The sequence below is a fragment of the Tetranychus urticae genome, chromosome 1 (genome assembly GCF_039701765.1).
Source record: "Tetranychus urticae isolate SD_2017Ah chromosome 1, NJAU_TeUrti_SD_1.0, whole genome shotgun sequence".
NCBI lineage: Eukaryota > Metazoa > Arthropoda > Arachnida > Trombidiformes > Tetranychidae > Tetranychus > Tetranychus urticae.
The window spans coordinates 25,202,565-25,214,938 of record NC_142958.1 but is presented as its reverse complement, the minus strand read 5'-3'; the positions used below and the strand labels follow the sequence as shown (position 1 = coordinate 25,214,938).

Sequence of the window (12,374 nt, the reverse complement as noted above, 5' to 3'; positions counted from 1 at the left end):
AATCCAATTGATTGTGAGTTCATCTTTTTACTTTCATGGGTAAAATAGATGAAATCAGTTGAGTTGACTTAATTCATTGAACCGGCAGTTTGCCTTGGATGAGAAAAAAAACACAAGAAAAGGAAGAGAAATGAAGGAATAAAATTGAAGATGATCTTATTGGTTTGCTACTCAGTAGGTATAAATGATGATTTTGGTGGTAACAAACGTTCAATTGACCTGACTGAATCTTCATGATGATGAATTGATGAGCAATGTAAGATTGGAATATATTTAGAAGGGAAAATTGAGTGGAAATATTGAAAAAATGATTTTCAACAATTTAATGAACTTGCCTTTCCATTGAATCTAACAACGTAAACAAAATCTTCATCATTTTCCTTCTGTGAAACAATTTTCCTGAGAATAAGAATAACACTTCATACCAATTATTATCATCATTTCTGGTGTTTATAAGAAAAAATTGAAGCAAACTCAAATAATCAGCAGCAAAAAATGTTCAGAGTTGTTTGTTTTCCTATTGATGTTGTTGTTAGACTGATTATTATAACGGTGGATGATGCTGATATTGAACATCTTCATCATTTCATAGTTTGTCAGAAAAAGGAATGAAAAAAAACTGTAAACTCTTGATGTTCAAAAATGGTAACATTCAATTTTATATCTAATATGTTACCATTTTTGAGTGTCTTTTAGTTTTGAAATGATTACTACAGCTTTTGTGAAATGCGTCTTCAAATGTACTGTTTATTGATTGTTAACAATTAACAGGTAAAAGGAAAGACAAAAGGCGAGTTATAGCAATTTAGAAATGGTTAACTGAGCAGTTTAAAGGTTGGATTGATGGTTAGTTAATTATGTATTGGATTGGATTGGTTTTTGTTTAGCGCGCCTTTCACAAAGGCGCCTGATGGTAGACTTGAACTTTAGAGAGATACATTTGACCATTTTATAACTCGTTTCATTCATTTGTGTTTGATTGATTTGGACATTATTATTGCTGTGAACCCTTTTTTGACTCCTTGTTATCGTCTTATTTTCCTCTTTTCCTCTCCATTCCACCAAAATCGATCAATGGTAATTCATGGATTGTTTTCTTGTTATCTAACTTTTTGCTTCTCTTATCATTTTCAATATTCCTCTATATTGCTCACACATGAGAAGGAAATAGATTTAGAAGAAGGAAAACGTAACAGCAACGTTAAGATGATCTTCGAACACTTTCTTTGTCTCTTTCTCTTACAACATGAAATGTAATGATATTTACTGTGCAATGGTAGCCTAAATCGGATAGGCTTTAAAAAAATCTTCTGATCTTCATTTTTTTCCTCTTCAGTTCCTTAGTTCCTTTGTCTTCTTTTTCATCTTGCTATTTGACATTTCATGTCTCTTTCAATCTCTAAATAAATGTCATCGACTGGTTAAAATAAGATGATGATTATGTTTTCAAATGGATGCAAAAATGTCTATGTCATGTTTGAGTTTAAATATTGGGTAAACATTATCTATTTTTATTCAACGGGAATACCTTTTTTTCCTCATACATTTTGTGATTCTTTGTGAATCGTTCTAATCAATTCTTTATACAATGTATATAGCTTTTGGCAAGAATATTTTGGTAACCATAATCATTTGGGTGATAACTTGTTTTCTTATGCAATTGATAAAATAGTTGATGCTAATCGAATGTTAATTTGTTTCTTTTATCTTCTTTTCTTTTTCCTGCCCAGGCGACAAAGTATTTTACCAAATAAAGCTGAAACTGCTCGAAAAAAGAGCTTACAGAGGAAACTACTTTCATCCGGAAGTAAAGATGATGATCACAGTATGAACGGAGGAGGTGAAGTGACACCGAGAATAACCTTTGGTTCAATGCCATCTTATAGAGAGGATAAAATGGCTGAAAGGAAAAGGAATCATTCAAAGGAGTCAAGAGTTAAACCATCTTCTTCGAAAGTCAATACAACCGAGACTGTCCTTCAACAAACTGAACGTGAACTTTTGGAAACCTTGCAGGGAAAAGGAGGGCAATTTTTTGAACTATCACCAGATAACTTGTCTAAAGTATCACATGGAGCTAGTGGTGGACCTGAAAAGGGTATATTGAAGCATCCTGGTGATGCAAGTGGAAGTGGTACTCCAATTTCAGGTCATACTCGCCATGGTAGTTCATCATCAGCTGCTTTGACTAGCTTGGTTAATGCTTTAAACCAAGGTGGAGTTGAAAGTGATAATCAGGAGGAAGTTCAGTCCGATGGAAGTCGAACAACTGATACTTTGAATCAAGTTGAGAGAACATTGAAAACCCTCAATGGTTATCATGAAGAAATTTTAGAGGCCTTACAAGCTGCTACTGCATCTGGCCATCTTCAAAGTTCTCGTCAAAGCCCTGGAGAAATTAATAAACAAATGTATAGCGACCAATTATTTAATTATGAAGGTATGATAAATTATGGACAACTATCATTCAATTTATTATTCATCGTATTTTTTATTATTTTGTCTAAAACGTTCTAATTTTTTGTTTATCGTTCTTTTAACTATCTTTACCAGGGTTAATGAAATCAAGCGAAACTCATATTCAAAGTGGTTCAGAGAATGAAGACAGCGGGGGAAATAATGGTTTATTATCTGCTTGTGGCCCAATCAACATACGAAATTTTGAAGATTTGCTAAGACAATTTCAACAGCAGCAACAGCAAGCTTCATCTTCTGGGCAACAAAACCTTCAGAACATGTTATCTGGTCTCTCTCCTACAGGATCAGAAGAGATTCGCATGAGTGAACCAGAAGCTGATCGCCATATTTACTCATCCAATTCCCTGGCTGGCTTAGGCGATGCTAGAGTTGTTAGTAATTTAATCACCAGTGCCTCTGGTCGACATTCCCAATCTTCATATCTACATCCGACTTCATCTTCGTCCAATACCTCCCATATAGTTGATAATCAGTTAACAAGTGATCATACAAACTTCCATCATTTCCTTGGATTTAGACACCAAGGAATCCCTCCACCTCCTCCACCTGCTGCCCCAAGGTATTTATCAATTATTCAGTTTGATAATTTTTCTGATAGTAATTTTTCATTTTTATCTCTATCTAGAAATCACATGAATTTTACCACTTCTGGATTACCTACAAGTTTAGCTGGGTTATCTGGATTGTCAAGTCTTGCAGGGTTAACAGGTCTTCAAGTGTTAGGAGGTAATCAGGGTACAGGGTCTTCAACAACATCTAACTCCACCGTTCTTGGAGGTAGAGAAGCTGAAGATGAAGATGAAGAGTATGATAATGGAAGTGCCCTAGATACTGATGCTGAAGCCAATGGAGATCAAGACCTTTATTCATCGCCTCAACAGCTTCTTCGAAGTGCATCCGAGGAGGCGCTTCCAGTAAGCGTCCAGCCCTACTTTTTTACTAGTACAGTTATACATTTAATTGAAAATACACCAGCTGTCAGTCAATCGTCGCACTAAATATTTAAATACCAACCCCTTTTATCTTCATTTACAGACCTCAAACTGTCTGAACTGGAGATATTTTCAGATTTCTTGCATGGTTCTGACAATTTGATAATTTACTCCTAATTTACTAAGCTTTAATTTTAATTAGATTCATATTTAGCAAATATTGATTCATCGCAATTCATTTGAATGAAAGCTGAACATGATATGTTTCAGCAAAACAAATACAGTCAATATTCCCAAAATGAGACGTCAAGTTTATAAGTTTAACCTAATTATACTTTAATTCAATGTTGATAAATTAACACAAATTATCAAAGCTACACATTACTTTAAAAATAAGCCAAAGTGCTAAGCCCATGAAGTCTCATTTCATGAATATTGACTGTGCTGTTCAAAAATCATAATTACCAAGTTAAAAATTAGATAATAGACAAAATTTATTGCAATTAGTACTAAGTTATCCAATTGCATGCGACATTCTGTATTGACATTTTGACAAATTTTCTTATTTGACTGTGTTGCAAATTAGTATCTATTATTTAATTATCGTTCGATCAATGTTTAATAAATATTTTTTTATTTCCATCTTAGCAGCACCTTCAACAGCTACATGCTTCTTTACCGACGCAAGTCCAGCAACAATTATTGTTGCCGCAGATTCAACAATTCTTCCAGCAGGTAAGAAAATAAATTTTTGTCTATGTCTGTATCATTTTATTTACTAATTTATTTATTGGTTAAATACAGCAGCAACAACAACAACATCACCAAAACCCCCATTCACACCATCATCATACGCATCAATCGTCACATCAACTTCAACACCAGCATTCCCTTCCGGAGACGTCAGCAGCAGCAGCTCGGCTAGCAACTCAACAACAGCAGCAACAGCAGCAGCAACAACAAGCACAAATGCAACTAAATCGAAGTTACAATACAATACCTCGTCGTCCCAACCAAGGCCAAGGAACAGGCCATCGTTCGTCACAACAGAGGTCCGGACATGCTCGGCATCTCGACCTTTAACATTAACTTTATTACCTCCTCCTTGTGGAGTTACTGTTTCATCAAGAGTTTCAAGATTAAAATCGAGGAAAAAGTATCCAGAGTACAAAGCATAGTTATGTTTATTACGAAAAGAATCGCACAAAATCGAAAAATGAAAATAATTTAAAACGTACAATTGAAGATACTCTAGTGTGTCGTTAATTTAAAGACTCAACAAAAGACTTCCTCTTTTACAAAAGGATAATTATGTTGATTTCGCACTGGTACCGCAAATATACTCAAAAAACTTGTTTAATGTGAACGCAATTCAATTTCATCTTAAATAATCATTTCTTTTCCAACTTTTCTGTTCTACTGGTTAGTGTAATCAAGTAACGTCCGCATTCAATTAAGTTACCTTCATCTTTGGTAATCCGTCTCTTTTATGGTCCATCTCAGCTATAACTATCATCATTTCCATCAACACTGATGATAAAGATCGTTCCCATTGTTATTAATATAATCATCATCTCATCTTCACCCGGTTAATATTAATTGCCATTGTTCCATGTCTCTTTCAACTCATCATAATGAACAACTAAAAGTTCACAAAATTAAACATTTTCAGCAAAATTGTGAATCTGCCAAATGTAAATTGATAACAAAAACTCACAATTTATACATTTTGTTTTAGCGTTTTTAGCTTGTCCCCGATCTCAATTAATTGTATCATTTTTTCATTTATTTATTTATTTATTTCCCTCTAGTCTTTTATCATTTTCCTTAACAAAGTAAATGTTCGTGAGGACGAATTGTCCAGTTGTTTCTTACGGCCCAAAGCCATTAAAATTTTCAAAAAACGAAAAACTCAGTAAAATTGTAATATTTTACTCTTGAATTGAGTACCGTAAAAATGACAAAACCAAACTAGTTTATCAAATTTACAAATCTGTTTCATCTTTTTTAATTTTTAGGTTTTCTCTAAACTCAATAATTATAATCTGATCTAATTAATCATTCAAACTTCAACACTTCGATTAATTTCAATCACTATTAAACCAGATTAACTAACAGTGTTTGTTAATTTTTATATTACCAATATAATTGACTCTGCAAATTATTTACTTTTTAATTGTTTAACTCAATAGTAGCAATCAAACTTATTTGAGTAAATTCAAAAGTAAAATCAACAAGCTATTTACTCATTGAAAATAAACAATGTACGTTAATGGCACGAATAGATGCCAAAAATTGAGTCAAATGTCTAAGAATCAGATGAAGCAATTGAAGGATTAGCCATTAATTGCTTTTAAGCGTTATTTTGATCTTCTAATAAACTACCATTGGAGTTACTTGATGACAAGATAAGATGATAAGAAAATATATCCATAAGATTTTTCAGCCAATCGCCGATAATTATATCAAGAGACAGAGATGCCGTTAGCAACAGTAGTACTGATATAAGAATAAACACATTTCTAAACCTGACTATCTAGAGGTACTAGTTAACAATAACCGTCAACCATAAATACGGATTAAATTTTCAAAAGAAATTGAAAATAAAAAAATAGACACATGGATTTTTTGATAACAGGCTTTATTATTAAATCCATATTAGAAATTTAAAGGATCAAACGAGTCTAATCAAAAAGACCGAAGCCCATGTCATCATCTTCTTCTTCCTCTTCCTCCTTCTTTTCTTCTACCTTGGCTTCTGCCTTAGTTTCAGCGGCACCACTAGCAGCAGCTGGGGCAGCAGCAGCAAACTTAGATGGATCTTTCAAATATTCTTTAGCCATTTCGGATTCCTTGAAAGTATAGTCGGTTTCCACAGAAATAGCAATCAAGTTCTTCAAACTGTTTGCTATTGAGTGTGATACAGAGGCTACAGTTGGATAGCCAATAGCTAAGGAGAGAGAGGCAATGTTCGCGACTCCTTCCATAAGTTTGGCTATTAAATCTTCATTAGTAATGTCTAAAATCTCAGGAGCAAATACAGTTCCAGAGTCATAAACCATTTTAATAATCAGCCCATAGGTGAAAGGAGAGATGTTCAACATGTTCAGAAGTGTGGCTTCTGAAGCTCCTACTTTGTCTTCCTTTTTGATAAGATGGATTTCGTTCAAGATTTCGATAGTACCCTTAGCAATCTTGGTTGGGATTTGAAGAGCTTGGAAGAAAGATGTTTTTTCAGGTCCTAATCCAGTGTTCTGGGGAGGAATCTTTACATCAATAGGAGCAATAGCTCCAGCTCGAGCTGGTGCCTTAACCTTGTTTTCTAAGATTTTGTCTCGGACCTCAACCAAATCATCACGAGTGAAAACAAAACCTACATTTCCCTTGACATGTTGCATAATCCTATAAAAGAGAATCAAAATTGTCAATAAATTTAATTAAACAATGAAAAGGACATTTAAATGCAACAGTAAACTAAGAAAACTTACTTTTCTAATGCAGGGTTAGCTTCAAGATGACCTCGGATAGCCTTCCTGATCATGGTATTTTTTCCCATGAGCACCACTCCGGATGACCTGAGTGATTGCCTAATCTGTTGCATCTGCTTAGAGCCGACATTATCAACACCAACAATGAAACACTTTGGGTATTCATCCAATAATTGCTGTCAAATGAAAAAAACATACAGCTAAGTTAGCACAAGCGAAATCAATCAGTGTAAAGGTACTTACAATTAATTTGGTGAAGTAATTGGCTTTCCAGGTAGATTTGTCTTCACGACCCATTGTTATTTAAATTAATTTAACCAATTATAATATAATTTACAAGATAGAAACTCAATTGATCAACTAACACGATCAATACAAACAGACCGACAAAATTACAAACACAGTTATTGCTTTCCGTATCCGGATGTGGTTGTCAAGGTTACTGGCATTTCACGTTACTACGTAACCGCCAAGTTCAACATTGAAAAACATATGATTTTTATGCATCAATATCATGAGTTTGTTCAGTTGAATTATTGATGAAATCTTTTTAATTTATTATTATGGTTTAAATTTAATCATAACAATTTCTTACAGTTTAATTTTCTTTATTGTTGCTACAAAATGGTTTAAAATTAGTTTGAATTTTCCACTTTTTCGTCGCCAAGGGGATTATTTGGTTCACTTATTTAGACTTGGAGTTTGTTTTGGTGGCAAATGTTAAAAAAATTAAATTTAACTTCTCTAACTTTTAATCTTTTGAATTATTGTGCTAAGAAAAAAATTAAATTGAATGGTTCCACGTCATTTTTTCATTTGAGCTGTGGGATGGCCAACTCTAAATTTGAATATGTTCGAGGTTTTGAAGATGCTTCCGACCCGATATTGTTGAAGAACTGTTTTGTTGCTATTAGAGTTGATGGTCAAAGATTCCATCAATTTTCTAAAGCACACAACTTCTATAAACCTAATGACAAACGAGCTTTGGATCTGATGGTGGAAGCTGCTACAAGCGTTATGAAATCGTTCTATCCCTCTATCAAAATAGCTTATGGTCAAAGTGATGAATTCAGTTTTATTGTATCACGGTCCTCGGATTTGTACAATAGAAGAGCAAACAAACTTCTATCATTGATTGTATCTACCTTTACCTCTTCATATGTCTTTCATTGGTCGAAATATTTAAAAGATGTAGTCCTCAAATATCCTCCAGCTTTTGATGGTAGATGTGTAATGTACCCTAGTGAAAAGGAGATCATTGATTACCTAAAATGGAGACAAGTTGACTGTCATATTAACAATTTGTACAATACAACTTTCTATTGTCTAACTGGAGAGTATCATTCGTGTGAAGTAAATGAGAATAACGAAACTGTTTTCATTCCAATGCAGAATCCTAAACCATTGAGTAATTTTGATGCTCAGGTACGATTGAGCGGAACCGTAAGCAGTAACAAACATGATATTATGTTTTTGGAGCACGGAGTCAATTATAACAACGAAAGGGAACAATTTAAGAAAGGTTCACTACTCATATTAGAACGTGGTGATGATTCTACCAGTAATGTGAAAAAAAGTTCAAAGAAAAAGTCTACAAAAGATCCAGAAGACATCAAGATTTCCTGTCTCAACATTGATGTTGTCAAGAGTTCTTTCTGGGAAGAAAACAGTTACTTATTGGAATAAAATTGATGGTGGAAGCTTCGATGGAGTAAACTCTTCTATTAAAGCAACTTATGGTCAAAGTATTCAATTCAGTTTTATTGGATTATGCTACTTGGATTTGTATGAAAATGATATTTCCAAGCTTCTATGTCTTTGTTAATAATCACCAATTATAACCTTTGTATTACAATTGATTATACAAAATGTGTAACCGTGTTTGTCGCTTCTTCATCTTTTTTTAGAGCAAAGCTACCAGAAGACAAGCGCTCGAGTTTTGACTAAACAATCTCTAAAGTTATTATATAAACTTGTAAATAGCATCAGTTTACTGATATCTTTAACTTATATTTTTTTGCGTTGTCTGGTTAAAAATAGAAATAAACTTTAAGCCTAGCTCAATAACTTTGAATGTTTATTTGTTTATCCAGGTAATCGAGTTAAGTTTATCCAGTCAATTATTTATGAATTTTTGCCTGATATCTTCTCATCTACTTTTTTGGCAGTGAATTCACTAAAAGGATAACTTGATTTTTGCAAAAGATTTAATTTTTAATAAAAAACTTGTAGAGATGATCTTGTTAAAAACTTTTAAATAAAGCTATTTCTCCTTAAAAATGTGTGAAAATAACCCTCGAAGTGATTTTATAATAGTTATAATTTCAATTTTACATTTTTATGAATAATCCCATTTCTGGTCATTTAATTATCTCAGGATTGCTAATGTTTATTATTCAAAGCTTTTTAGCATGCTTATCTTTCGTTCAGTTTTCAGTTTTCAAGTTATTCTCCTTCAATTACTTTATTTCCTATGTTCTGTGAATTCTTCAGTCGCATGGACCCTAAATGAAATATGTAATAAACGTTATAGTGGCTCGCAGGTCGAGGAAAATGTGTTTAAGCCCGTTATGGCCATTGAAGGATCAACTGTGACATTTAAATGTCCAGAAGCTTGGTAAGTTTAGGATTATTTAAGCTATACAAGATTAAATTTGCAATACTTTAACAACGTGTTTGGATAATTTACTGGGTTTTAATTGTCGTGTAGCAAAACAAGTGATACACAACGAGATGTCTGGCGATTCACTCCAGCCTATTCAGCTGTTGTCAAGTCGTTTGATGTGAATAAAGGAAGATTCAGCCTGAACCGGTTTCTTGAACTGACAATTTCGAATGTTGCTATAAGTGATTCAGGAATATACCATTGTTTCACTCTCAACCATACTGATAGCTATGTGTTGACTGTCGTTCACAAGGAACCTACAAATGTAAAAGTTGTAATGAAAAGAGTCAATGATACAAGTGAGTGATAGATTTTAATATTTTATTTAATCTAATCTTGCTAATAAATTTCAATGTAATAGGACCTGAAAGACTTCTGGGAAGGCGTATGTCAGTTTACAACCAAAGACAATCATGGAGTGGTTGTAATCGGTGCGGTAAAATTGGTGTACGATCTAGATATGATTTCTGTACCATTTTTGTAGTTAAGTAAAGCAAATGTTACATATGTTTATGAATTGGTCATTTGACAGCTTTATAACCTCATCAATATTTATCCTTATTTCCAGATACAGAAGCCATTAGAAGAATTGCCAATATCGTATTTATTTCAAAATGTGTCTCCTCAATGTCGATCATTTATTGTACCAAAGAGCCTTCAAAAGATAGTGGCACACAGGAAGAGTGATCTATATTATTCTCTCTGTAAATTAAGTTGTTCGGAAGCACAAACTGTGTTAATTAAAGATTCTAACGGCTCAGTAGTTGATGTAGTTGACAGAAGCAAAGATTTATACTCTTTCCATGAACCTTTAAAGATCGAAACGATAGATCAAAAGGCTGTTGCTCGTACTGAAGGTCAAAGTATAATCATGGCCTGTCCAGGGTAAGCTTGTCTTTTAAATTAGGTTTAATGATTCAAGCGGGCTATTTTTATGCTTTTACAGGCGAACAGCGGATCAAAGAGTTGTTTGGTTCAATGGCTCTTATCCTTTGAGTCCAATTAAGGTTCATAGGAAAACTGCTGGTCGAGTGAAAATTGATTTTGCTCAAAAGCTGCATATAAGAAAGCTTCTGCCTCAGGACACTCAAATTTACAGGTAATCAAAAATAAATTCAAATTGTTCTGAATGCTTATCATTTTCTTCTCCGTCTTATTTAGCTGTAAAGAGCACAACAAAGTTGTTGGTATTGTCCATTTAATTGTTATTTCGGAAAAATTGTCACCCATTCTCGCCAAATTTTTTTCATACTTAGGAGGTTACATTATTGTAACATCAATGATTTTGATTGCTATTTCAATTTATAAAAATCGCCAATCTAAATAATGAATTAAAGAATTATTAACCAAAATTACTTATTTTAATTGTTTTATATTACAATTCTTGTATTATTGTATTGAACACTTTTCAATTCATTAACAGTGTTATCACATCTTTAATACTTTAACAAAACGAGTAGCAATCGATAACTTGTCATCATTTCATATTTCATTATAATTAATGATTTTCAAGCGGTTACGATAGTAATAAAACAAGTTTGGAGCTTTCCGATCAGTATAAAATTTTCACATCGTAATCAATCACACACGAAGCAAATCAGACTTCGAATACTGAATGAGCAATGCTAGTAAATGACAGAAAAATTATGCTCTTGGAAAAATGTGGAAAAGATCTTCTGTGTCATTGTTCACTTTCCTATAAGAAATCTGGCTTGTATGGCTTTGGGAACATAACGAATTGTCAAGGAAAGACGTGTTGTTCGCTCTAAATTATCACCAACTTTAACTCCAGTGCACGAGCCTAAATTGACAACCTTTTCATCGATAGTATCTTTTTGGACTTCATCAATTCCGTGTAAATAAGAAGTGTATGCTTCTTTTGAAGTAATCACTAAACTTCGTGGTTGTAGCAAAAGTGAGAATGATGGTTCTCGTGGTCGATAGACAGTTCTTCCTGGCTCAGCCATGTAATCTGCAACTTGTTGGCGATCACTGGGTATCCAGTTTTTTGGATAATAATTAATGACTGTGTAAGAACCAAGACTCAAAGTTGCGACAGTTGGATAAAATGCTGGTCCGTCCTCATGTGGCTGGTGAAATAGAAAACTGTATACATTAAACACTAATCACAATTTCATAAACTTGTATGACATTGACAATTGTACCTACCATTATTCCTTGCCCGGCAAGATACTCATTAATCAAAACATGGTTCGGTGATTTGCCATCAAATATACCAAGTCGAGAAACTTTGTTGCCATATATTGAAAGCCACTGAATAGAAGATATTAAGATGTTTCAATTAAATTGATTGAATCATTGGATGTTAATTTTAAAAAGAGCGAAAAGGGATAACTTAAAACAATGGCTACTTACAATTGGAAGTGGCTCAGCAATAAGACCTTTAGCGTGTACTACACCTCCCCAATTTTGAAGACGACGATTCGACAATCCAACCCATTTAATTTTAGATGAATCATTTATTTTATTCGTCAGGATTTCCTCTTCATCTTCAGTAATAAAATTAGGAATATAGTATATTGAATCAGGTATAGTCTGTAAAAAATATAAAACAGTGACAATGGGAGTTAAGGAGTTAAAATCTTACATCAAAAGCATAAAAATCAACAGAATGGATTTGACATCTTACCAGTGTTGAAGAGGAAACTTTGTATTGTTCAAAATCACCAAAATCTTCCATTGTGTTATATTATAATCATTTGCATGATCAGGAAAGTTGGTCACAATTGTATTTAATGAGTACAAACAAAATATTTTTTCAAAATATGGCAGAAACCGAGAGACACTAAC

The 12,374-nt window shown here is 33.3% G+C and overlaps 5 protein-coding genes across 13 annotated transcripts in view; 3 read left to right on the top strand and 2 right to left on the bottom strand.

The window, feature by feature from the left end:
* The window catches only part of mmd (disintegrin and metalloproteinase domain-containing protein mind-meld), a 38,808-nt gene extending 33,283 nt beyond the window's left edge, over positions 1-5,525 (top strand). The window contains exons 11-15 of one of the 8 annotated variants that reach the window (XM_089268564.1): positions 1,731-2,440; positions 2,554-3,037; positions 3,104-3,392; positions 4,062-4,145; positions 4,215-5,525. In XM_089268564.1, the coding sequence (XP_089124690.1) occupies positions 1,731-2,440; positions 2,554-3,037; positions 3,104-3,392; positions 4,062-4,145; positions 4,215-4,493 (1,846 nt within the window). In that variant the 3' untranslated portion in view covers positions 4,494-5,525. Of the gene's footprint in view, positions 1-1,730; positions 2,441-2,553; positions 3,038-3,103; positions 3,421-4,058; positions 4,146-4,214 lie in introns of all 8 variants that reach the window. The other 7 variants (XM_089268563.1, XM_089268562.1, XM_089268559.1 and 4 more) reach the window with 7 other exon arrangements.
* A 21-nt stretch (positions 5,526-5,546) lies between these two features.
* RpLP0 (ribosomal protein LP0) lies at positions 5,547-7,271 on the bottom strand. Its single transcript, XM_015936464.3, has 3 exons — positions 7,142-7,271; positions 6,899-7,074; positions 5,547-6,812 (listed from the first exon to the last, which is right to left on the bottom strand). The coding sequence occupies exons 1-3, from the start codon at positions 7,193-7,195 to the stop codon at positions 6,095-6,097; spliced, it is 948 nt and encodes a 315-aa protein (XP_015791950.1). The 5' UTR covers positions 7,196-7,271; the 3' UTR covers positions 5,547-6,094.
* A 46-nt stretch (positions 7,272-7,317) lies between these two features.
* THG (tRNA-histidine guanylyltransferase) lies at positions 7,318-8,961 on the top strand. Its single transcript, XM_015936462.3, has one exon. The coding sequence runs from the start codon at positions 7,616-7,618 to the stop codon at positions 8,582-8,584; it is 969 nt and encodes a 322-aa protein (XP_015791948.2). The 5' UTR covers positions 7,318-7,615; the 3' UTR covers positions 8,585-8,961.
* Positions 8,962-9,187: 226 nt separating this feature from the next.
* LOC107368619 (uncharacterized) lies at positions 9,188-10,918 on the top strand. Of its 2 annotated transcripts, none has more exons than XM_015936487.3 (6): positions 9,188-9,515; positions 9,609-9,862; positions 9,925-10,046; positions 10,138-10,448; positions 10,510-10,662; positions 10,725-10,918. In XM_015936487.3, exons 1-6 carry the CDS (start codon positions 9,310-9,312, stop codon positions 10,888-10,890), a joined length of 1,212 nt encoding a protein of 403 aa, XP_015791973.2. In that variant the 5' UTR covers positions 9,188-9,309; the 3' UTR covers positions 10,891-10,918. The 2 variants fall into 2 exon arrangements, with proteins under 2 accessions (XP_015791973.2, XP_015791972.2); XM_015936486.3 differs by having other exon boundaries at positions 10,132-10,448.
* On the bottom strand, positions 10,903-12,368 carry LOC107368620 (putative RNA/DNA demethylase ALKBH6). The gene is made up of 4 exons (XM_015936488.2): positions 12,214-12,368; positions 11,940-12,119; positions 11,733-11,837; positions 10,903-11,653 (listed from the first exon to the last, which is right to left on the bottom strand). The coding sequence occupies exons 1-4, from the start codon at positions 12,262-12,264 to the stop codon at positions 11,252-11,254; spliced, it is 738 nt and encodes a 245-aa protein (XP_015791974.1). The 5' UTR covers positions 12,265-12,368; the 3' UTR covers positions 10,903-11,251.
* Between the last annotated feature and the right edge of the window lie 6 nt (positions 12,369-12,374).

What these genes read in the sequence shown, in the direction of transcription:
- LOC107368620 (XM_015936488.2), bottom strand. Translation starts at nt 12,264, where the DNA reads ATGGAAGATTTTGGTGATTTTGAACAATACAAAGTTTCCTCTTCAACA. An exon ending in AAGTTTCCTCTTCAACACTG is followed by an intron (nt 12,120 to 12,213) that starts GTAAGATGTCAA and finishes TATTTTTTACAG; the next exon opens with ACTATACCTGATTCAATATA. An exon ending in TTGCCGGGCAAGGAATAATG is followed by an intron (nt 11,654 to 11,732) that starts GTAGGTACAATT and finishes CTATTTCACCAG; the next exon opens with CCACATGAGGACGGACCAGC.
- RpLP0 (XM_015936464.3), bottom strand. Translation starts at nt 7,195, where the DNA reads ATGGGTCGTGAAGACAAATCTACCTGGAAAGCCAATTACTTCACCAAA. An exon ending in ATTACTTCACCAAATTAATT is followed by an intron (nt 7,075 to 7,141) that starts GTAAGTACCTTT and finishes TTCATTTGACAG; the next exon opens with CAATTATTGGATGAATACCC. An exon ending in GCTAACCCTGCATTAGAAAA is followed by an intron (nt 6,813 to 6,898) that starts GTAAGTTTTCTT and finishes TCTCTTTTATAG; the next exon opens with GATTATGCAACATGTCAAGG.
- LOC107368619 (XM_015936486.3), top strand. Translation starts at nt 9,310, where the DNA reads ATGCTTATCTTTCGTTCAGTTTTCAGTTTTCAAGTTATTCTCCTTCAA. An exon ending in ATAATCATGGCCTGTCCAGG is followed by an intron (nt 10,449 to 10,509) that starts GTAAGCTTGTCT and finishes ATGCTTTTACAG; the next exon opens with GCGAACAGCGGATCAAAGAG. An exon ending in CAGGACACTCAAATTTACAG is followed by an intron (nt 10,663 to 10,724) that starts GTAATCAAAAAT and finishes CGTCTTATTTAG; the next exon opens with CTGTAAAGAGCACAACAAAG.
- THG (XM_015936462.3), top strand. Translation starts at nt 7,616, where the DNA reads ATGTTAAAAAAATTAAATTTAACTTCTCTAACTTTTAATCTTTTGAAT.